General features: G+C 36.7%; 1 protein-coding gene across 3 annotated transcripts in view; it reads left to right on the forward strand.

Annotated features, from left to right (window-relative positions):
• The window catches only part of LOC146003927 (WD repeat-containing protein 11-like), a 76,474-nt gene that overhangs the window by 8,562 nt on the left and 42,140 nt on the right, over positions 1–25,772 (forward strand). For 2 of the 3 annotated variants that reach the window (XM_083142429.1, XM_083142431.1), the window contains exons 4-12: positions 1,169–1,325; positions 4,742–4,915; positions 6,291–6,519; positions 10,638–10,812; positions 13,642–13,777; positions 16,894–17,028; positions 20,796–20,989; positions 23,901–24,127; positions 24,940–25,122. In XM_083142429.1, coding sequence (XP_082998555.1) covers positions 1,169–1,325; positions 4,742–4,915; positions 6,291–6,519; positions 10,638–10,812; positions 13,642–13,777; positions 16,894–17,028; positions 20,796–20,989; positions 23,901–24,127; positions 24,940–25,122 — 1,610 coding nt within the window. The remainder of the gene's footprint in view (positions 1–1,168; positions 1,326–4,741; positions 4,916–6,290; positions 6,520–10,637; positions 10,813–13,641; positions 13,778–16,893; positions 17,029–20,795; positions 20,990–23,900; positions 24,128–24,939; positions 25,123–25,772) is intronic. The other variant, XM_083142430.1, reaches the window with a different exon arrangement.

Genomic DNA, 25,772 nt, shown 5'->3' on the forward strand with positions numbered 1-25,772 from the left:
ATCGGTAACGCATCGAGATCAAAGTGACGTCTAGGGAGAGAAGTTCGCATGCCATTGCACAAGATTTTAATCAGATACATCCACGAAGAGCTGCGCATTATGAATGGTTGTCGCGAACAATTACCAGTGTGATGCTTCCATTAAATGAAAAGTCCTTCACAGTGACAAGGCTAATGTTAAAGAAGGGATGAATGAGACGATACTTCGTCTCGTCCCTATCTGTCCTTCAAAACAGAAAACATACATTAGGCCATAAAATGCAAGGAGAGAATTACAACTCATCAGTCTATTGCTTCTATATCAGGCAACTGACATCTGTGCAGTGATCTTCCGACGTGACTTTTCCAACATTTTCTTCCATTCAAAATGCAGCTATTCTCTGGACAATAAGTGTACCACCTGACCAGAAGGGAAGGGGAGAAGGAACTGGAATTTCCAAGAATATGCTGAGGTGGGTACTCTTTTTCGTACGGCCAATGACCTTCTTGACTGCGGGGGTTCCTAACGAGAGATTATTTCCACAAAGACCGAAGTAGCGGTCAGGTTTCGTGCAAATGAATCCTTGATCCGAAACTGCTCTTTTCCTGAATAGGCTTAGACTCTTTGGCTACTGTGTTGGCAAAGTGAATGCGGCTTTCTGACCTACACCTCAGCTTGGAATGTTGGTTTATGTCAAGAAACTGAACACGATTAAAAAAAAAAAACATTGGGATATTCACTTTTCCATTGCTATATGTTTCAAAATAAACTAACCCCTTCCTTCTGAAGCCCTCGAGGAGAATTCGTGAGCGTCTTCCGCCGAGAGTCTTATTTTATCTTCCTCACATTTTGAAAAATAATTTGCACAGTTGGAGTGAAATGCCAACTTTTCGGAGTCGCAGTGGTCTAGTCTGACTGTCATGCCGGAGGCCCGGGTTCGATCCCCCGGGGTGGGTGATATAAGGTCGTATATTTTTGCAAAAATACTATATTGCCCCCCCCCCCTCGATGCCCCCTCCCCTGTTCCGACGTCCCTGAGCCACTGGAAATATCTTTGAAAGCTACCTGTAGCTCGCAATCAATGATGGTGTAAAATTATTGCCGAGTTTTTATTTTTGAGCTGAGCCATGAATGGCAATAGATCAGTGTTGCCAATTTAATTAGTGTGTGTTCATTTTGCCTGTTGTAGGTGAAATGGCAACCACAGCCTTTACACAAACCTCTGAATGAAGCCCCAGTCACGTTTGATCTAGCATCTTCTGATTCCACGGGCCACATCATTGTGTGGGATGTTGTTGCTGGAAATCCCCGGGCTTTGCTGCAAGATGGAAATAAGCCTGTTCTTGGTAAGTTGTCTCAAAACTATGCACATTCATTAAACAAGAATAAATGTTTGATGAAGAAAGCATGTGTTCTTCTGAAATGTTGCATCAAAAAGTTTGTTTATGTGCTTGTGACAGCTGTAAATTACAAGAGAGATAATTCTACAATGCAAGCAATACACACAAGAAAAAATATGTGTTAAATGATAGGTTAATGTGATGTAAGGTGTACTTGGAAACCATTGGAACATTTAAGCCCAGTTTATGCACAAAAAAGCTAATCAGTACAGGGGCCTACAGTTTAAAGTGGGTTCCGAACCACTGTGCAATGCACCTCCACCGGGTATCGAACTGGAAACCTCTTGATTACAAGGTGATGACAGTACCGCTGTGCCATCAGGATGGCTGAACATTTGATAGAGTATGAATGGGGTCATGGAGAAATATAACTTTTTTTAAAAAAAATATATAATGTGTTGCTGGGGCAGAGAAAATTACTGTTATGTTAAAAGTTTCATTTATCTGTCTAGCTCTTATTTTTCAACAATAATCAGAATAAGTTGTATGTCTTTCGTACACAAGGTCAAGTCAAGTAAAAGTAAGCCAGTTCTCCTTGCACCAGAATGGTTTGCCCTTTAGGCAATGCATGCTGCGTGTTTGTAGGATGCTGTTATACTAGGCATAATCAAAAAGTAGAACTCCTTTGGTAGTAAAAGAAGAATGAAAGAAGCCAGTTGAACAAAACCTTTTTACTCTAAAAGTACATACCTTGAGCTATTTTTCTACATAGCTACCCATGACGTTAAGGTATGTATCATACCAGAAGACATGTTTTTGCATACATTTTTGCCACCAGTCCCATTGGCACAAGGATACACAGGTGCCATCTGAGGTCGTGTGTGGGTGTACGCTTTCTTGCAAGTTGCATTGTGGTAGTGGATGTGTACGTGTTTCTGTGGGCAGTCAGTTGAACCAGACAGTCAAGAACCCTGCCAAGTGTGAAGTGAGAGCTGTCATTCGGTTTTTGCATGCTAGAAAATGTCAACCTTATGAATTTCATTGCCAAATCATGAATGTTTATTGTGATGAAGAAGTGATGGACGAATCAACAGTGAGACAATGGTGTAGGAATTTCAAGGAGGGACTGGTGGCAGAATTGCATGATGAGGACATAGAAAAGCTTGTCTCTTGGTACAATAAGTGCCTCAGTGCCAGGGGTATATACAGGGTGCCCCACAAAAAAACAGGAGATTTGTTTGAGCTCATTTGATGTGACTACCTTTGTTACACTTTGCCATATTCAATTCAAATGTTCAAAATGCTTCCCATGGACTGTTACACAACACCGTAGACGGTGTAACCAACTTGCAGTGGCATTCTGAATAGTTTCAAGCGGAATATTGTTCCAAGCTTCTGTCAACACAGTTTTCAAGCAGTCAATGTCTGTGATTTCTCTCCTCTGTATTTGGTGTAACAGTAGACCCCATATGCAAAAATCCATCGTTAGGTTCAATAAAGTCAGGAGTGTTGGCTCTGAGTCATGCCACAGTGTCCCTGGCTGTATGGGCCTTTTCTCCGTCCTGTTGCCACGTCCATTCATCCTGGTCCATTATTCTGTTTACGTCGTGAAACATTCGGGTGCACATTTTATCTCTATACACAACCTGGTTTACTGTTTTTTCCTTTCTTCTGTACCTTGGTAGATCTTCTTGCCCAGCAACATTGCCTTCAATAAACCGAAAACTCTTGTTCTGCCATACCAGGAGACCGCACTGTAGCACATGATTGATGGCTGTTGCTTATCAATTTCCACCAGCAGATCATTCTCCAAAATGTTTGTTTTAACCTGAACAACACGATAAATGCTCTCATTTTGCCAGTTCAAAGGTGCATAAAGACTGAAACTCGCTTCATCCGAAAACCATATTTGTTTCCACTTCTCTTGTCCTTCGAAACTTAGTATCAGAGACTCACATTTTCGTTCTAGTGCTACCTGATGTGCTTCAGTAAGAACATTGCATTTTATTCTCCTATAGCACCTCAACCCCGATTCTTTAATAATGCAAAACCTGAGCCCCTTGATGCGTTTAGTTCTCGGCAAATTTCATGCTGACTGGAATGTCTTCTGTTTTGTCTTGGTGGTGTCACAGCAAGGTCCAAAACAGCCCGTTTAGTAGGCGTATGAATTTGTTTGGTCATGCCAGATCCACGCTTACGAACTTTTGCAGCAGGTGATCCTTCATTTTTAAGTACAGCCACAACATCAGAGAACTGATATTTACTTATTGAACTAAAGAACTCTGGCAAAATGTCTTTGCATTTCGTCAACCCCCACATTGGATGTTCTTTCTTGAAGAGGACAATCACCTCGCATTGGAAATTTGTTAACTGTGCCATCCTGGAATGAAAAAAACGGAAAAGAGGAAATTACACATTCATGTTACAAATAATCTTCACAGTGAAACATTAAAACAACAAAATAACACGTATAAAATACAAATAACTTTAAATTTCCTGTTTTTTTGTGGGGCACCCTGTATGTAGAAAAATGGAAAAAGTGCATATATCATGATATTCAAATGGGATAGTTGCACACCCATCCTACACCCTAGACCTTCAGCCTTGCAATTTTCACATTTTCAATGACTTGAAGAAGCAGCCGAAGCATTGCAGATTTGCATCGGATGTCAACATGCAGGTGATCACATGGATCCTGAATCGGCAGCCAATAGGCTTCTATGAGCATGTAATCCCCAGGTTCTGTAATGAGACAGGTGTATTAGTGCTAGTGGTGACATTTTTTTAGTAAGTAGAATACTATAACTAATAAAACTATCTTTCTTGTACTGACTATTTGTTTTTAATATTCATCATTTCAAAACTAAAACTGAATAATTCCAGTTAGTCACCTTGGCTTATTTTCATTTGATTCACCCTCTTATTTATTTTGTCAAACAACCTTCTTCAGATTATTTGAATGTTACAAGCTTGATTTATTCTTGTTTTCCATTTATTATTTATTACTGGTATTGGGTTACAAGTTATATAAACCAGTCATTATTATATAAGGGTTGAGCCTCAGCAGACCAATTGGTAGGGGATGAGATCTGAGTTCGATTCCCAGGGTGGGTGTTTTCAGGCGTTATTTTTTTCTAACAATGTCCCTGCATGTTCAGCTCTGGGTTCACCCAACCTAATTAATGTGGGTAAAGGAAGGCAGAGAGTGGGGCTGATCATATCTACACCAACCCTAACAGACATGTTGTGATGTGCAGGGGTAGTTGTTATTATCTTGGTTTGGCTAAGGGACTTCTTTTGTTCTTTATGGATTGTATAGTTGTGCACCATTCATGTCATACAATTTCAAGTATTGTTTCTTAAAAATAGCTTGAATCTGTGACCAAACAGCTGTTAATGCTATCGTATTTTACAATTTGCAGATATGGAATGGATTCGCGGCCATGAAAATTCAGAGCATTTACTGGCAGCAATCCATCCACCATATTCATTGATCATCTGGGATACAAAAACAAAGGCAAAATTGTGGAAGAAAACTTACACCGAAACACTCATAAACTTTGATTTTGACCCATTTGAATTTTCAAGGTTGGCATGTGAGTATCCATTTTTAAAGATAATCTAGTACTTATTCAGTGAAACCTCGATTTTATGTTTTTCAGGGGACCAGGGGAAAAAGTTCTACATCTCCACACAAAAGTCAAATCCATCCGCTGTAAAAGTTTAAAATGTGGGAAAATATATATAATCGAGGGAAATTCTAGAGTTTTTGCTATGTTGGGACCATGAAGATTGGATGTATAAAGTGGGAAAATGTAAAATCCAGGAACATAAAGTAGGAGTTGCACTGTATTGCTTTTTTGTAGTGATGGGACTGATTGATATTCTACCAATATCAGAAACTAATGATATATGTTTACTGGTAAATTACTTAAACATTTTTGAAAGCAGTATTTCTGTAAAAGGCTGGGGTCCAGTGGACATTTTTTAATCCTGTGTAGATTATGTGACTCATTTTTTTATTAGCAAAAATTGCAAAGTAATTCAACTGTGATTTTTCTCAGTCATGTACATGAATATTAGCTATTCACAGGATGGTCAGATTTACATTTTCATTATATTTTAATTGTAGGAAGATCACTTGTATGCTTGTGATCTACATGATTGTAAATTTTAAGTTCAACGTTTTGAAATACTAGCCTATTTGATATTTCATCTGTTTAGTTTCACTTTTAAGGGAGATTCAGACCAAGGCAACAAGGAGACAATCAGACAAACTGGCAGAATGAATTAAAATTACCCACAAGACCAGTTTGCATCCTTCAATGTAAGCATGGAAATAGTCCCTTATCTAAAATTCTTGCCAAAGCCCTTGCAAAAAGTTAAAAGTGCTGTGTTGTAAAGAGACCTGCTCAGGATGAACGCAACACATTAAAAATGTAAGAATACACTTCTTCCTCACAGACAATGGCAGAGACCTGCTCTTGTCACAAAGTTAAAAACATTTGTTAAATCTGTTGTCATCTCCCAACAGGGATGATAAACAGTTGGGAAGATTAAAAGTCTGCCTGAGGAAAGAAAAATCTGCACATTCAGTAAGAATATGTTGAATTAAAATGTTATTACAGACACGACACATTGGCGGGTCCAGTCATTCCAGCATGTGGCCATGTGTGACTGCCAATACGCAGTCAAGTTTGAATAACTTCTTCTGGACGGGAGGGACGGTAAGTCGAATGCCATGCATACAACCTTTCATTCCAGAGTGATATGAGAAGCTGCATGTGTTGCTTGTTGTTTGCATGTCACTCGAACTGGGCTGTTTTCTCAATAGAATGCATTGTATCGGTCTGGTGGTCACACACGTGCCCTTAGAGCATGTCACTTTGGTTTTGAAAGTTCCATAAGAATCACCTGCTTTACAGATCCACTCTGTGTATTGTTCAAAATTGTGTGCGCTTTCACTTTCAGTTCTTTGCCAAGACTGCATCCTCTTTATTGATGATTTCACACTGAGCAAAGTACCATCGAGCAATGGAAAAAAGTTCTACATCTCCACACCAAAGTCGAATCCATCTGCTGCCGGTTACAGAGGAAGTGCAACCAACCTGACCTCTGTTGGGCAGGAAGAGAAACAGAGGACCAGAGATAGGCTTCGGCGGATGATGAAGGATCTTGTTGTGGGAGAGAATAAACCAAAGTAAGCCAAAATCCCTTTTATATTTTTGTTCCTTTCAAATTATATGACAGCAATTCGATATGTGGTATAGTGGTTAATAACCGAACTTGAGCATTAAAATCTACTCTCATCCTTCTGTGAGTTTTCAAGAAACAATGAACAAGTAATAATGTGACACACTAACATTTTATTCTAAATACAAATGTAAAGGGGTGCGATATTAGATTTTCGATATAGATCGAGAAAAGACTTTATCATTGAGGGTACACTTGATTGTAATATGGTATGATATTCTCTCATTTTAAATAGGATGGGACTAATCCATCAGTATTCATCAATATTAACCAATATTGGATTATTGTTAGAATTGCCATTAATTGTACCAATTTGATATTTCTATTAATAGCCTGTAATTAAGTGTTTAAATCTGCCATGTTGTTATTTTTATGTGTATAATTTATGTACTTTGGCTTTACATAAGCAAAAATCCACAACTCATTTTGGATTGGTAGAATAACAGTTGTCAGTGTATGTAAGTTTTTTTTTTTTTGGTATTGCATCTGTTCTTAAAGTTTAATACCCCCCCCCCCCTTTCCCCCGAACTTTACATTATTATTGAAATTTATTTCTGAGACTGAATTTGAATTTTTTGCTGATACCGATGAAGTAAACTTATAACTAGGGCTCGGAAGTTGAAGACCTATAAATTGCCAAAAAAATACCTATAAAAATACCTAAAAATATAAAAAAAAAGGACCTAAAAATAAAAAAAAGGATGTATAAATGTGATCCAAATTAATTAATAACTTCAGTTTTAATTACATATTGTCTCTGTGTGGCACCTCCTTATCTGACTTGAGATCTTTGCAGGCATGTGCTGTCTGGTCGTATACACCTTGCTGAAAGCTTCAAAACAAGAGAAAGTTGCCACTTACAGCGCAACCTTCCAGACAAGTTACGGTTATGGAGCCTTGTACCACCGTACCTGCTTCAGTCGTCGAAATATGTTTTTCTCTCGTTTCAGGGATTGTTCAAATATATATATATCTATCTATATATATATATATATATATATATTATTTCTTTACTACAGAAAGGATGTTTAAGAGGTGATGAATTTACATTGAGAATGGTCAAGTTGCAAAAAAAAAAGCCATTAAGGCCTAAGAAAAGGCTAAAAAAAGGACCAATAAGCCAAAAAAGGCAAAAAAGGACAAATAAAACCCACCTTTTTCTGGCCTACAATGACACAAAATGAACATATATTATGTTGGGCCTCGTCTTCGGACACTATTTATAACTGATATACTTATTGGTACCAATAACTGACATTCTACAGAACTGACATAAATTGCAAAAGTTCCATGAAGAACAGGAATGGTTTATTAATCTGCTTAACCCCATACCTATATACCAGCTGCAATGTGCTCTTGCAGTACCGAAGGTGTATATATACACACTTTGATTTGCTTTGACTAGATTCGACTATGGGTGGCATGTATATATACCCAGATGTTGAGAACATAACAGTCATGTTAGGTGAGATTTTGCTAGCTAAAGTAAAAAAAAAACAGATTAAAAAGAAGAAATGGAAGAAGGAGCATATAACTTAGACATAGACCAAAATATGGCTTAAGTACCAAATTTGCCTGATGCGTATATTGAGTTGCACTTGTTTGAAATTTCGTTTAATACCACTTTATGTACATACAGGTTAATCGAGATTGGACCTATGGGTTTAAATAAGATCCGAACCACTGTACGGTGTTCCTCCACCAGGTATCGAACCTGAGACCTCATGATTACAAGGCGATGACATTACCACTACACCATCGGGAAGCCTGAGTTGCACTTGTTGTTGACCTCTGAAAGCAGTGACAGTCATTCTGAATCGGAAAATGAAGAAACATATGAAATGGAAGTTTGCTATATTAAAGGGTTAATTGCTGTAAATAACCAGATGACTGCAATTAGCTGTACTTTTAAAAGAACTTCCTGTTTAGACATTTACTTCATAAGATCAGGGTATATCAATTATGACTTCAAATTTGCCGGCTCCCGTGGCGGGATGTACTTCGATGCCAGGGGTCCTGCATTGTAATCCCGGCCTGGGCATTGATATTTGTTAGTGTCCATTCATCATATCATCACTCATCCCCATCTTCGCAAATTAGCCACAAGTGGGACGAAAAGCGAAGTAAAATAAAGCAAATCAATCAATCAATATAACTTCAAATTCATAACAAAATACTAACATATTGGCAGAATTTTGCACTAAGTTCTAGAGGATTTATCAATATACTGGATCAGCAATTTTATCAATATTTCAATATTGCCTGATACTGTTAGAGTATCAGTTAGTCTGTCCTATCCCTATTGAAATTACACAAATAGGGTATTACCTAGAATTATTTATTTTTCAGTGAAAATATTTTGAATCGGCAGCAGGGTTTGTATGTAAAATGTTTCTTGTGTGGCATAGGTTTTCTGTATTCTTGGTGTTTCTATGCTACAGATGTGTGCTGGTCATGTACCACTTGAAAAAGATGCACATTTATTGCAGAAGGTACATTGTATTTATTAACTTTTATGTACACAATAAAAATTCACAAATTGAATACTTTGATATTACAGACAATTGCAAAGAATATTATGTAACCTTGATATAATGCAATTTCTAATGACCAGGAGCATGCATTTTTTTTTGTTTTTTATGAAAACATGAAATGTGAAATTACATAATGTAATGTTAATAAGAGTTGTAGCTTTCCTGGCACCATGATTCAAACAAGTGTTCTTGGGTTACCAGCCAGGTTAAATTGGAGTTAGCTTCCAATGTTTCGAGGGCATACATTGCTCTCATCTTCAGGAAATGTTCTCAACACACTAGCCCACAGGGTAGTAACCCTTTCTGACTAGGAGAATCTACAATCAGAATTCACTCGCCTCAGAACCAGTCTACAGCAGAATGGATACAAGATCAGAGATATCAACAGGGCGATCAACAAGGCAGTTTCATTTCAGCAGAGACCAAACATGTATAATAGTGTGACCCTTAGAAGAGCCGATTCTTCACAGCCCAGAGAAGCCGAACATGAGGACGAGGCCCTTACAAGGACCGATACTGCACCACACCCCCTCTACCAGTAGCAACACAGGACAGGAACGCCCAACTGTAACAGTTTTATCATTCATATGAGACACCTCCGGGAAGTTATGCAGAATTCTAGTCAGGTACGGGGTGAAGACCATTCACAGGCTGCCACTGAAAACCAAGGCCCTACTCCGTTCTGTCAAAGATGACCTGGAACTCTGCATTTCAGGAGTATACCAAATACCCTGGGTGTGTGGGACACCGTACATAGGCGACAGAATGAACATCGACATAACATCCGATTATGCCAACCCGAAAAGTCAGGACTTGTGGAACACAGCATCACCGAGGGACACAGGATTTTATTTGCGGACACCAAAATAATAGCCAAATGTGCCGGTTACTGGGACCAACGAGTAAAGGAAGCCATAGCCATATCACAGGAAAGCACCAATCTCAACAGGGACGTGGGACTCCAGCTCAGTCACACCTGACACCCACTCCTCCGTAAAAACAAGACAAAGGTGTGAGGTGCAATTTGCTACCATGTTATGTCACGAAACGATGCAAGATGAACTGCAAAATGCAAAATACATTCTTAAACATGAAATTCCGAGTTTATTTATCGACGCAACACTTTCTGAGGTCTGAATTATCCTGTGAGTTATGTAAATCACTGAAAAATTATTAATTCTGTTGTAAATATTTGAGAAGCAACAGTGGTCTCCTTTACACAGGAATAAACGTAATACTCTGATAGCCATGTAAATGTGCTATTAGAAGTGAAATGTTAATTTAATGTAATAAGTATAGTTTGTAAATCAATTTTAGGTTTTTTATTAACACTGAAATGCCATTTTATATCCTGCTTTTGATTCTGAAATATGTCCAGTTTTTGTACTGGACTCTTGATCTTTTGTTCACCATACTACACTCTACTAATGACAAAACAAGATTAAGGGAGAAGAAAATAATGAAGTAATATTAAAAGCTGTCTCTTCTAAACACTGATGTTGCTTGTTTGAGCATGTCTTTCGTTCTGATGTTCCAGGCCTGAAGATACAATGACTGTGAGTGAATGTCTGCAGTTAACATACCACCGCTCCATGAAGCACTGTCTTCTCTTGTTGTACCCTAGAGAGGTACTAATCTTGGATCTGCACATAAACCAGACAGTTGGTATCATTCCTCTTGAAAAGACTGGATCTCCACTGCTACAGGTTGGTCTTTAGCAGACTTTTCTCTCTTTCCTACAGCAAATAAAAAAATTAGGGATTATCTGTTTCTGGTGCCTATGTATTGGTATCAATATGGGAAAATATTAGTTGAAATTTATTTACCTGTGCTGCCCATGTATTTTTCCGGCATTTTGGACTTGAAAGACATCTGCCAAAATGCTGAAGTTTCTATTTATTTTTAACCAGGGTTGTGCAAAAAATTGGATTTTGTGATTACATAACAAGTATTTTAATATTTTTTCTTGTACGTACGTATTGCTTACATCATAGAATTATTTCTCTCGTAGTCTACGGTTATTACAAGCAAAAAAACTCAGTTCTTCGTTTTGACGTTTCAGGGGAACACATGCTTCCTTCATCAGAAATTTATTTTTAGTTTGATTAAAAATAATGTGATCAAAATTTTCATCTGAAATAAAAATAAAACAGACTGCTTGTTTTCACAGTTAAGTTGCTATATTACAACAATGTAACATTGACAACATCCATTGTATAACTGATTCTTAAGAATTAAAAATTTTTAACCATTGTTAAATTGTATCTTTAATCAAACTAAAAATAAATGTCTGATGAAGGGAGCATGTGTTCTCCTGAAATGTCACAACGTAAAACCGTGTTTTCATATTCTAATAAATAAGTATTTTAATATTCTGGTAAATCTTGAATATTTTGTTGAATTGATGCACATAATTGGATTGAGATACTTACACTTTAATATTACTCAATATATTGTACAATCTTGTTACAATTTCAAGAATCAGTATCCCGATGGGGAAGTGGTAGCATCGTCGCCTTGCAAACAGGGGGTTTCGGGGAAGCACATAGTGGTTTAGATCCCACTTTAAACTGCAGGTCCAGTCCTGATTAGCCTTACTGTGCATAAAGTGGACTTTATACACCAACCCAATTAATCAATCAATGAAGCATCAGTATCAGTGGGAATCTGTAAAAATATCGGCATTGAATGCCTCCAAATGAAAGCATACTCCATACACATGACTTCCCTTCGTGTAAAAAAACCCAACAAACTTACAAATGGTCAAAATTACTCCTAAAGGAGTTAAGGAGATATGGTCGTTTTTGTTTGTTAATGTCTGCAGAGGCAACCATCTTGGATGTATGATGTCATACAGACAGTACGCCGCAATAGTAGGCATAAACAAAATAACACAGGCAGTAATTTCCCCCCTTTATGTGCCAGAATGTCAAGTAAAGTGTAAAACATGCATAGAATCCTTGCAGAAAAGGGCACAAAATAGTTTCACTATCTATATCTCCATAACAGTGCGAGATATGAAAAAACTGTAAGAATCAATTTTGTTCCTTTTTCAATTCTGAACAAAACATGTATCTATATAAAAAAAATCAAAATCACTATTAAAGGAGTTATGATGGATTTTCTTAGTGCATGAAGCGGTAGCCATCTTGGATTTATGACGCCACACAGGCCTTCTGCCACAGTTGCAGGCAAAACACCTGGTAGTACTTTACTGTGTACCACACTAGCAACGTATTACCGGTAGTCATATATTCCCTTCAGGCCTCCCCCATGGCGCACTGGTAGCGTCATTGCCTTGTAATCAAGGGGTCCCGGGTTCGATACCCGGTGGAGGCACAAGTGGTTCGGATCCCACTTTAAACTGTAGGTCCAGTCCCGATTAGCCTTACTGTGCATAAAGTGGACTTAAAACACCAACTCAAACCAACTCATATATTCCCTTCATTCAAAAACCCATGGGATTACAAATGCCCCTGGACTATTATGAAAAACTGTATTGGTCCATTCATTAAGACCCCTTAGGAGACCTGGGTTTGATTGCTGGATGGATAATCTCAGGTAGGAATTTTTCCAAGAATGTCTGCATAAGCAACTTTCAATGGAAACGCATCACCTTCACCATGCCAACATCTAAAATGTGCAGAGTCATTCTTAAATACCCGCTATGTGTCTTACTGGCATGGTGCAATGCATAGGATCAGCTTTAATTTCCCCTCTTTTCTTATGTAACATTGAAAACATTAAAGAAGCAGGAAGAACATTATTCAAATTCAAATGTTCTTTATTAAAGGGCGAGGTTCAGCCTATGACTGTTCTCCCACGCTTACCCAGGCCCACCACCTCTTTTTTTTTCTTTCTATTTTTCAACTGATATTTTTATAAAGAATTGAAAGTAAATTCCATTGTTCACTAGGGTGTTCCCAATATTTCTGTATTACTTCTGTTCATAAGAACATAAATGTAATGTCAATAATGCACTTCGTAGGCTTATCAGAAGCCATCATTGAATGCATGTAATTCGAGAACACTCATGCCAGTGACAGTGTAGAATTAGCTGGTAATGATGGTAATACAGTAATTGTAATTATTATAATTAATAATCAATTGCACCTATACAAACAAAAAAAAGCACTAATGAAAAATTAATATGGTTTTTGTGAGTTTTAGTGAATGGTAATAAAACATGTGTGCGACACTCCTGAAATAATTGGTTATTATTTTTCATTAATGATTGTGATTTTTGTAATTATTATAATTAATAAATAACTGCACATATATAATCAACAAAGAAATCAGTGATTCAAGAACAAAATGGTTTCTTGAATTTTAGTGAATTTTAGTGAAAAAAAAGTGTAGGTCTGTGAGCCCCACCCCCTCTCAGATAAGTAAGTTTCTCGTACAGCAGGGGTAAGCTAGGGTTAAGTAGCTATGTAAGACAATACAAAAAATAGTTGTTTTGTTCTGTGGTGTATTTGGTCGAATAATGTTTTGCAACATTGGAGTAATACATAGTTAATTTTCAAACCTGACAGGTTGTGCCAGCACGCAGTAGAGATGTTCTGTACTGCTTACACGAATCGGGTAGTGTCAGCGTGAAATTCCGACGGAGACAACTAGCTATTGTAGGCTCACCACTTGATGCTCCAGCTGGCAGTATTAGTAGCCAAGGTAAGGATGCTTCAGTTTATGTTCACAAAATCTGAACGGAAAGAAAACTTTGCATACAGTAATCTTCTATTAACTGATGCATTGAAATTATGTTGACATTGGGAATTACACATGAATACTGTGTGAACTATGCTTATGGTTAGATATAAAGAACTTATCCACGCAATTGGTTTAACACTAGGATGACTGTGATTTCCTAGCTATCAATTAGTGTTGGGCGATATATTGCAATATTGAAAAAAAATGTCCAGGCGATTGCAAGTATAGACGATAGATTGTCACAATATTTTGGTGACTTATCATTTTTTATCAATATATATTGCGAAGATTATATATCATCATGATATTTGTTAATATACATATATCATGGAAATATATCAAGATATTTGGTGATATATATATTTTCGGTGATATATTGTCACGATATTTGGTGATATATATCATGTTGGTGATATATCATCATATTTTGGTGATAAATATATTTTTGGTGATTGCGAAGATGATATATCATCATGATATTTGGTAATATATATCATCAAGATATTTGGTGATATATATATCGTGGAGACAATATATTGCCCATATCACGATATGGAAAAAATATTTTATTGTATCGTCTGGGGCTATATTTTCTTGACGATATATCGTGATATCAAATTTCCGATATCGTCCATCCCTTCCACCAATTACAAATAACCTGACATTTTTGCAGGCACATTTTACATTTTTCCTTGCAATATTTTCCACCACTGTTATTCAAATCATACTAGTTTGTATATGCTTTTTTATTGGTGGGATATTTGAAAATTCCTTTACTCTATCACAAAAATTTTAGAAATTTAACCTTTACTGGCCCGATGATACCATATGGTATCATGGAGCTCATTATGAAATGGATGTGCTTTTTGGACCTTCATACTCTTATGTTTGGGTGGAATCTCTGACACAGGTCTGGAGCAAGCCTGGGAAATTTACATTGATGAACCCCCCCTCTCCGCAACATATCCATGCAACATTTCCGAACAGAGTTTCATAGTTTGGCTCATTATTCAACTTGTATGCCATCCAGGAACATGAAACATGTTTCATTCTCTTTAGAAACAAGGTTTGTGCCTTCTCCCCAAAATAGCAGGGGAAGAGGGGGCAAATTCCAGATTTTTATATTTTTTTTCCATTGAAATTACGGGGCACGCCATCCCCCCCCCCCCCCTGGTTCGGCATTCTGAATTGTACACGGTTGCATGCTCTGATGTTTTGTTGCAAAACGAAACTGATGCGAAGTAGATTGCTCCCATAGTGCCCGAGTTATAACAATTTTTTTAAGAAGTATCTATTTTTCGTAAAAAACAGTTTCACATTTTGGCTTATTATTCAACTTGTATGGCACCCAGGAACATGAAACATGTTTCATTCTCTTTGGAAACGTCCATTCTTTGAAAAGAATACTAAGGTTTGCGCCTTCTCTCCAAAATAGCAGGGGAAGAGGGGGCAAATTCCAGATTTTTATATTTTTTTTCCATTGAAATTTCGGGGCGCACCCCCTCCCCTCCTTTGGTTCAGCATTCTGAATTGTACACGGTTGCATGCTCTGATGTTTTAGTTGCAAAACGAAACTGATCCGAAGTAGATTGCTCCCATAGTGCCCGAGTTATAATAATTTTTCTCCAAAGAGTGTTAGAATTTAAAATTCCCGCTGAGAAGCCTGGGCCAGAACTGGGGTTACTTTCTTGAACCTGCTCAGAGTCTAAAGGTTAAATATCTACCTAAAAAGAAAAACTTCACGCATCGAAATGATGGGCAATTGTACTTACAGTAGTAATCTATTGAGTCTATGCTTCAGAGGTGTGATTAAAATTTATTTTGTCTAGACGTTTAGAGCACTAATATATATTAAAAGTTACAGATCATTAAAGCTGTGGAGTAAACATTGTCAAAATTATAATATAAATATAGTCACCTGTCAAAATGATGGGTCCATCCTCCTAGTGTCAATAAAATCATTTGTGTGCATAATTAAGTACTTCAACCCCTTTCTATCTACTTACTATGACATATCTCACTTCGCAATATATAAATATGACCACTGAAAATGTAGTTGCACAGGACCTCATTCTAAACTAAAACAGTGGAACATTCATAATCATATCAGTGTATTTTGTCCAACATAATGGTGTACAGTCACTGACACTTCTTGGTTCATTACAGCCCACGAGTATCTGTGATTGTACATTGCATTTTGGGATACACAGGAAATGTATTACAAGATTCACTATGATTTAAAGTTGGAGCTTTAGTATACCATACCATTGCTCTACCGATTGAACCACTTTTAGTCGCAAGAAATATTCTCAGTAAATAAGGGTGGTGGATAAAAAGTACATAGCTTCAAAATATGGAAATTATCCTGGAAACACTGGGATTTGTACTCAAAGTTTTTCATGTTACAAGATAAGCTACCCTTGTGTAACATGTGTTTTCTTCATGTCAAGGTATGCTGTTATGTCCTATAGATAGATCACATATTTTTGGTAAATAAAAAAGCAAAATTTTGGTACAAAAACAGTCAATTTCGGGTTCAAAAGTGGTAAATAAAATAAAATTTCGCTGTTATAGCGGTGAAATGTGAATATAACCCAAAGTTTGATTTAAAAACTGCACTTACTACACAAAATAAACATATTCCTTCTAATAGCACATTTATGTCCTCATCAGAATGTTAAGTTTATTCCTGTATAAAGGGGTCCATTTTTGCTTCTGAAAAATTGACAGCAGAATTAATCAATTTTCCGTGAATTGCATAACTCACAGAATAATTCAAACTTCAGAAAGTGCCACGTCGGTAAATAAACTCTAAATTTCGTGTTTAAGAGTCTATTTCGCATTTTGCAGTTCATTTCGCATCATTTTGTGACAAAACAGGGCAGGAAAATGCACCTCACACCTTTCATAAACATGAAAAATTAACATTACAATGTGTTATTTCAAATTTTGTGTTTTCGTCAAAAATTAAATATGCATGCCTCTACGTATAGATCATGATGTAATTATCTTCATCTTTAGTTTATTAAGTTTGATGCATATTTTTTTAAGATGCAAAAAAACATTTTTACTTCCAGATACAGGATCTTTCAATGCTGAAGTCTTCCTAGAAACGGGATATGAGCAAAAGTGCCAAAGTGAAGTAATCCGTCAGACGAAGGGATCCAAAGTTCTTGGGATAGCCTGCGACCCAATAAGTGAACGAAAGATAGGTAGGGAATTTCTTGCAGCTTTTGCATGTCATATTATGCTTTACATTACGAAGTGACCTTCGACACCAAGCTCAAATTTAATAAGCATATTGAAACTGTTACTAATGAGGCTTTCAGAAACTTAGGTTTTATAACCCGGTCAAGCCACGACTTCACGAAAATAGAACCAGTGAAAATACTTTACTATTCCCTCGTACGGTCAAAACTAGAATATGCGTCAGTAATCTGGAATCCCACTCAAATAGACTTAATTCTTAAACTAGCACGTATTCAGTCAAAGTTTCTTAGATATCTCAAATTCAAAGCCTGTGGAGAATATCCAACATTCGATTCATACGATAATCTACTTTCAGAGAACAGCTTCAGCAAACTAGCACTCCGGCGACAAGTAAATGACCTGCTTTTTCTGTATAAAGTAATTAACGGTATAATAGACGATTCCATCTTATTATCAGCCATATCATTTAATGTCATCATTTCCAAAACATGCCCCAAGCACAAAATCTTTCATTGCCAGAGACCGAAAACATCAATTCTTTCTACCTCTCCGGTGTGGAGAGCGTGCAACTCTTTCAACACAATTTCATGTGTAAATAACACAATTGATATTTTTGCAATGAGTTTATACAATTTTAAAAATACTATTACTGGAACACTGAATCTATTGTAGTAATATTATGTAATTAGAGCACTATAATTGGGCTCGTCCTGTTGAGCTCTATCAATAAATAAATAAATAATTAACATATTTTATATTTTTCACATATGTTGCCTTTGAATTAAGCAAGCTGATCCCATTTGGAACCGATATCAGTATTCTTTGTAGTCTCTTCTAATAACAATAATGTTATTCGGAATTCAATAGATTTTCACTTAAGCACTCTTCATGCTTATGTCCAGGAAGTATTTTTTTTCATTGTATATGAGGTGCAGGAAAGGTTAATTCATTATGTGGGAAAATGTAATATCCAGAGCTGGTTTGGTGGCGATGCAAGTAAGTCAGGGGCCTTCAACTCGTCACATAATGCGGGCCACATTAACAATTTCAATGACGTTCGTGGGCCACAAAGCTACACTACGATATTGAGAACTGTAAGATCCTGCCATCTACTATTTTTCTTAAAAGGTTGCATAAGCACCTGAGTGTTTTACAAAATACTGTAAATCTTAGTACAGGGTGTATCAGAAGTCGCTTACCACCCCTTGTAAAATCCGCAGTGATGTATTTGCATGGAATTTGATGTGGGCGATACAAAATAGGCCTAGGGTCACACGGATGGCCGCCATCTTGGTTCCACCATCTTGAATTCACCTTTATTATTTAAAATGATGGGTAGGTCATGTGATACATGACCATAGGCTAGAATTTCGTCAGGATGCCAAATCTGAAATCAGATTTCGTGTATCTTCATTTGGTGAAAAGTTATTGGTAATATACGGATGCCACTCGTGCCTCTGTAGCACCCTGTACACTGAACTGTGACTCATAGCACATTGCATTGCTATACTACGTCTGCTTCGCTGCGGTGACTTCGAGAAGGAGGCCAGCACTGCCGTAGCTGTTGCTTCATCCATGACTGTCTGCGGTCGTCCACTACGGTCTGTCTAGGACCGTGCCCGTCTCCTCAAATTTGGTTAATAACTATGCCACTGCAACATGTGACACAGGGTGACGCTCTGGATGACGCAGGTTGAAATTGGCAGCCACTGCGCGGGCACTTCTCCCACCACACACTTTGAAAATCTGGATGCGTTCCTCAGTTGTTAAAGGCTTGGTTCAGCACCTGCAACAAACAGGTAAACATCACGTACAGTTGCCAATAACTTTTCACCAAATGAAGTTACATGAAATCTGATTTCAGATTTGACATCCTGACAAAATTCTAGCCTATGGTCATGTATCACATGACCCACCTCTCATTTTAAATAAAAAAGTCGAATTCAAGATGGCGGAACAAAGATGGCAGCCATCCCCGTGACATACTCCAAAAGGTGTCCCCCTAGGCCTATTTTGTATCGCCCATATCAAATTTCATGAAAATACATCACTGCGGATTTTACAATGGGTGGTAAGGGACTTCTGATACACCCTGTATTTTGAATGGCATTTCTACTTTCTGGAATGTTCACTTCCAGTTTTCTAAAAATGCCTCGTTGTACAGTTGGCAGCTAAGGTAACAGTAGGAAAATTGTCCTTTGCTATTTTTTTTTATTCTACACCCTATTGTTTTTAAGGTATCGGATTGTACTGAATCTGAAGCACATGATATCATGTACTTATTGGTGTTCATTAGTCAATCCATGATCCTCGCATTGCAGTAAACAGAAGAAATTAACATGGTGTGAAAAATTTGCAGAAAACTGAAATGAAACATTGCAAAAAGAATGAATGCCACTTTCAAAACCAAATTTTAATGTATTGTTTTCCTTAAACACATTCATAGGAGATAATCAAAGTATTGAAATAGCAAAGCAATTAATACAACACAATATTGGTGCATAATTAATGTGGTTATGAATTTCTTATAATTCCAAGAAAACCTTTGGTTGGCATTTAATACATACACCATGGGATACCCAGATAGAAAAATTATCTGCCTGTATTGATGACTATCTCGCATGTAGCCAGATGGTTAGTGCTGTGGTCTTTATCCTGGGTCTGATTCTAGGTATGAGTTCCAAACTTTTAGTGTTGACCCAGTAGAACAATTGAGAAGTTCTGTGAAAGAAATAGGAGTGGGACCTGGTCTCAAAAGACACATGAAAAAGCCAACAGAACTTAATGCGTTCACAAACCCTGAAAGAGCTGTTGTGCCACAGAGTTATTATTTTAATATTGTTGATGAAATTCAACCAATACTTGGTGATAATATGCATTGATAACTTTTGTTGAACCTGTGATAAGATGCACTAATAACATTGGGTCCACCCTTGATTTCAATTGTGCTAACCATGGACTTAATGACCACTTTATTTTCTCGTTATTCCGCTTGCAGATTGAGAAGAGTCGACATTGGTTTCCTTACACAGATTTTTACCTTTCAGGCTTTTAATACACTACACAATTTCATTTACAGCTTTAAAAAACAGTCCAAGTTAGTATTTTTCGTGCTCGTCAGTTGATTGATTGATTTTTTGAGTTGGTGTTTTAAGTCCACTTTATGCACAGTAAGGCTAATTGGGACTGGACCTACAATTTAAAGTGGGATCTGATCCACTATGTGCCTCCACTTGGTATCGAATGCTCATCAGTTAAGAACACGCAAAACATCTTAAATATCTCATGGCATTCATTTAACCAACTTACAAAAAATACAATCACCAAACTGACTTTTCTCCAAAAACCTTCAAAAACCCTTTATTGTCCAATGCTTTTGTCACTTTACTTTTTCTGCATCTCGCAAACAAGTTATAATTTGTACATCATGATTGCTTGCATGCATTTTATTCATTTTTGCTACTTAACTTTTCTGGTAAGTTGCCAGCAGATTTGTAATTGATTGCCTCGATTTCACACCTCATAAAAAATAAGTCAGACATGCAGCAAGACAACATTACAAATATTATCAAACACAGTACACAAAGAAAAACAACAACATGAAAGTTTTAGTAATTTGAAATTTGAAATTTTACTCTCCAGTACAGACACTGCTGCCACTATTTAAAGAAAATCTGGTTTCAAACATTGCTGTATTTACACACTTATTAAATTAATTTGAAGTATGAGGTTATTGCAGTTCGTTAACTGACATCTTGTGTTTTTTCAGCTCTTTTTATGACTAGCAGTAAGCTCGTTTTCTTGGAGTTGAAATGTGCTAATGTCGATTCCTTCCACACAAAAATGAGTCCAGCCATCATTGGGAGCTACGAGTCTGGGGATAGCGAGCATGTGGATGGAAGGAGATGCAGAGGTTCCATTAGGAAGGAAATGTTGAGTGATCTCGTGGGACCATTAATATGTGTAAGGATCTCTACATACATTTATTGTTTTAAGATATTGTCATCTCTGGGAGACTGAATCATCATAAACCCTGATAATCTTAAATTACTCTATTGACACATATACTTCACTAAGGTTCTACTCGCCATGTTCAGATTTTACAATTGCGTTAGACCTATACTAGGAATAAGATTGTTTAGTTAGGGTAGATAGAAATTATCGACCGGTCCCATCTTAAATATGAAATGCACTTTCTTTGATTGAAATGAACTAGACACCAGTGTTAATATCTGCTCTTTTTTTGTACTTACTTTTGTTGACCAGTTTTTGTATGGATACTATATTAATATAATCGTCATAAAAGAGTTGATATTTCACGCTATGCATCATTAACTTCTTCAACATTAAACATGGCAAAAGCCACAATGCATACTCTATTTTTGATTTCTCAATTTTTCAGTACCTGATACTGTACTTCCTCAGGGATGGAAAAACTTTTTAGTAGGAATGGAATATGTTAATCGGTCTACTTTGTTGGTATCACCCTACATAAGTAATTTTACCAATCCAGTATTTCTGCAAATAACCTGTAATAGTGCGAAAATTTGCCGTTTTGTTTCTATTTTCATTAGGGCTGAGTTGATATCCATATCAGTACGTACTAATCTTTTTGATTTCCATTGATACTAATGCCTGAAAATTGTAACAGAAGTTGTTCAAAATATTGATTAATATTGGCTAAGTATCCACTCGAATTATAAGCATCGATTTACCAGAGTTTTTCTTTAAAATTTTAAAATAAAACAGTTATGGAATTACAAAATACTAGGGCTGAGCCGATACCGATGTATCTGTATCGGAAAGTATCGGTTGGATATCAGCCGATACTTTTCCTGCATATTGGTCTTTCACGGGGTCCGCAAAAAAGCCACGCGACACTTTCGCAGAGTCTAATTATTCTGGAAATTATGCCAAATTCATATTTTATTTTTATTTTGCACCAATTTTGCATAACAAATTGTGATTACATAACATCTATTTTAATGTTCTGATGTAATTCTTGAATATTGTGAAGCTAATTTATTGGTAAATTGATGGATATAATTGGAGAAGAATATTTACACACAAATTTTAGTTAATATTTTGAACAAATTTTAATTTTTGCAATGTTCAAGTATCGGTATTGGTCGGAATTGGTAAGATATCTGCATCGGTATCAGTTCAAAGTGGTATTGGCTCAGCCCTACAAAATACAGTTTTTCCCATAATATTGGTGCAAAATCAATGGAATTTTACAAAACTTCCAGGATAATTACACTCTGCGAAAGTGTTGCATGACCTTTTTATAGACCTTGTGAAAGACAGAAATTCTGGAAAAGTATTGGCCGGTATAAGAAAATAAATTCCAATCAATTCATCTGTATTGGTAGCAGCTCATCCATAATTTTCATGTGTGGGAAGGTGTAATTCCTATACTCTGGTTTCGTAAAGTAAATGTTAAAATACGCAGTTTCTTTTTCCAAGGAAAACACACTATAATCAACTGATTACATACATTAATTGAGGATGAATGAATGATATTGTTCCTTTGTGGCATATTTGCAGCTTTTAGATTTTTAATGTGTGACCACCCTTTGGTTTTCGAAATGTCTGCAATATTCTATCGAAGAACTCTGCACTGTAAATAACTTTTAATCTTTTTTGGTGCTCTTGTCTTTATGAAGAAGAAATATGTAAAATGTGTCTAAACATTTGAGATTAAAGAAGGCTTAGTCACTACATGAAAAATAGTTGTTACTTACAACTATGTATTTGGTGCGTACATATGTTTATACATTCTTGTTTCATATGCTCATATGAACAAATCAAGCAATATGTCGCATAGTAAAGTTCCGTATGTTCATGTTACTCGTGTCGTCTGATTTATTTTCAAATTCTGCCTTCATTAACAAGAGATTGTGACCGAGTACTTTGGGTCACGTAAAATAACGCACACGTAGGACGAAAGGGTGATTACGAGGAACTGGAATAGTGCGTAGGAAGAGTGTTGGATTACAGTGAGCGGGTTTTGCATAGTGGCGCAATAGAAGCTGTCGCTAGGTGGGTAAGAGCTTGAATGATATTGGTTAACATTGCATGGTGGAATGATATTGGTTAACATTGCATGGTGTGATTATGCAAAGACTAATCACAGCCTTAGAGTTGCAATGGGGTGAGTGATGCAAAATGAACGAGAACAGTGCGGTTGGGAACAGAAAAGCCGTAACATCAACTTTCTCGGCATGGAAAGATTTCCTCGGTTAGGAGTAGTGCCTTCGGACGTCGCGTTGCGAGTTCCCCGCGATTGATCAAACTTTATCCGGGCGTTGCGAAAATACTTTTATAATCACACATCACATTCTCTGGCATAAGAACAGCATAAGAAGAAACGTTGATACCACTGTTTATAGTGTAAAATGTAGTGAATATTGGAGTTTAAGGTTTATTTTCAAATACAAGGTAAAAATTCGATATTAGTGGTTTATTTCCTTTTGTGTTAATCTTTTTTATAGTACACAAATTAGCTAACTTAAGACTTGCGAGTGACTGGTCGGTCTGGTGCCATAAACCCAGAGCTCGTAAGCCGAATCAGGATACTACAATCAAAGCAAGAGTAAAAACAGAAAACTAGTAAGCAATCATAAAATTGAAAATGGTTGAAAGATTTTGCAATCTAGGATGTAGATGATAGCACGTTACTTTTTTGTTTGCTCCCAGCATGCCAATAAGGGCAGGCAACCTGTGTGAGCAATTTGGAAACATAAATTTTGTATTGTGTAGTGACTTTTGACAAGCATATTTCTATAATGTTATTATATTGATAACCTTTTCATATTGATTCATATGTGATAAGTGCTGTAAAGACGTTACTTTCTGATTTTGGATGATGCAGGAAAACCCAGCTCCAGTTCCGCCATTGCGAATTCTGATCACTGGCTTGCTGCCTGGAGTGGCTTCTCCTCTGTTCGCCATCCGCATGTGTCCTCCACTCACTACTCGGAATTACCAGCAGTACGTTCCTCTGATGGCTGGAGGCACTTCCAGTGGAATGGTGCAGGTGTACAACATGGCCACGGGCACCGTGGAGAAAGAATTAGCAGTTCATTCGTGCCCTGTTAGGTGAGCATTATTTGTAACGTGTATTGAAGGGGAAAGTTTGTAATGGTTGTTTATGCAGGGTGTTCCCCCCCTATAATTTTCCAATTTACCTTTTTTTATGGGAAAAACTACTGTATCTAGAGTTAACATACGAGGAAGCAAACTTACTTTTCCTTACTCTTACTTGCTGATTGATTTTTTTTAAAATTATAACTCCGAGTGGAGTAGTTGTCCCATGGAAACAAAATAAATGGGGATGTTTGAAGTGAAGCAATCTCTATATAACATTGGTTTAGTTTAAAATTCATATATTGTACATCAACCATAAGCACTGCAGTAAAAAATGTGGAATACTTTTCTAAATGCAAATTGTGTGTTTGTAAACAGTATGCTTTCAATCGCAGCCTCTGAAGCTAATTGTGTAACCTCTGAAAGTAATTTTGTGTGTGTGTGCATGCGTGCACACTAGGGTCCACCAGTCATTTATTTATGACTAGGCTGTGATGTGTTTGCAATACAAAGCTGTAAGTTCTAGGTAAAATTTAGACACTTCTTTTCACTTGTTCCCTAAATGAATTCAGCATTATAGTAGTTAAGCTATAAATGTAGCAAGACAATGCAAAGTAACCAAAAGCCCAAAGAATATAGTTACAGCTAAAATGAATGACTTATTATTTCTAACCAAGTTTTCTGTTATTTTGAAACTTTAGTACAATACAAAATTTAGGAATGAACAAGTTTTGCCTGTAGAACAGTTGATTTATAATTAAGACTCATAATGTGTAAGCTATTAGAGGCATTGAATGATAATAAAGATTTAATTTCTTATGCAGGGGTATCGAGTGGACTAACCTTACGAGCTTCATGTCATTTGCTTTCCCAAATATCGCTGGATCTCAAGGCCAAGTAAAGAATGAGCTTTCGTTGACAGACACACTGACAGGAAATTCCATTCCTTTAAGAAATGATAGGAATGAAGAACAGCCCATTGACATGGTGAAAGTGTCTCCACTGAAGTAAGTAGATACAGTCAGTATTTGTTTTTTGTTAAATGATCTGGAGAAAAAAAATTCTGTGGAGTTGTGTGTTTGTGTGTGATAACATTAACTCCAAACTCTCCACAATCAGGAGCAATGTGAACAAAATTGTAATTGTTTCTTGTCTTTGAACCAAGACTCCTTAACCCTAGAACACTACTGTGTTCCCATATTACTGTATAACTACCGCTACGTAAATATTACGTACATGCAGTGAATGATTTTTAACATATACCTTAGTTTACAAAATCAAAGTGACAAATATTTTTTAATATTATTTTGTTTGTTTTCTACATTTTGGAGTTCTTATTCTTTATAAAATATATGAGCATGGCTTTATTAAATACAGAATATATGAAAATAATGTATTAGTTGGCAAACTTGTACGTATGTTAAGAATTAATGTGAAAAATACACAATGAAAACAAATTTTGCAAATAATTATAACATTGTTAATAAGGAATGAAAAGACACCTTAGAAAAAAATAGTGCATTTCTGGAATTATCCACAGTCGGGGCACTTTTTGTTTTGATGCTCACCACAAATTGGCTTCCCACAGGAGCAGTACGTAGTTGTAATCCTCCTTTTCATGTAGTTGCAGAAACTGCAATACTTTCTGTTTCCTTGT

Source organism: Lepisma saccharinum, chromosome 21, assembly GCF_977018435.1.
Source record: "Lepisma saccharinum chromosome 21, izLepSacc3.1, whole genome shotgun sequence".
Classification (NCBI taxonomy): Eukaryota; Metazoa; Arthropoda; class Insecta; order Zygentoma; family Lepismatidae; genus Lepisma; species Lepisma saccharinum.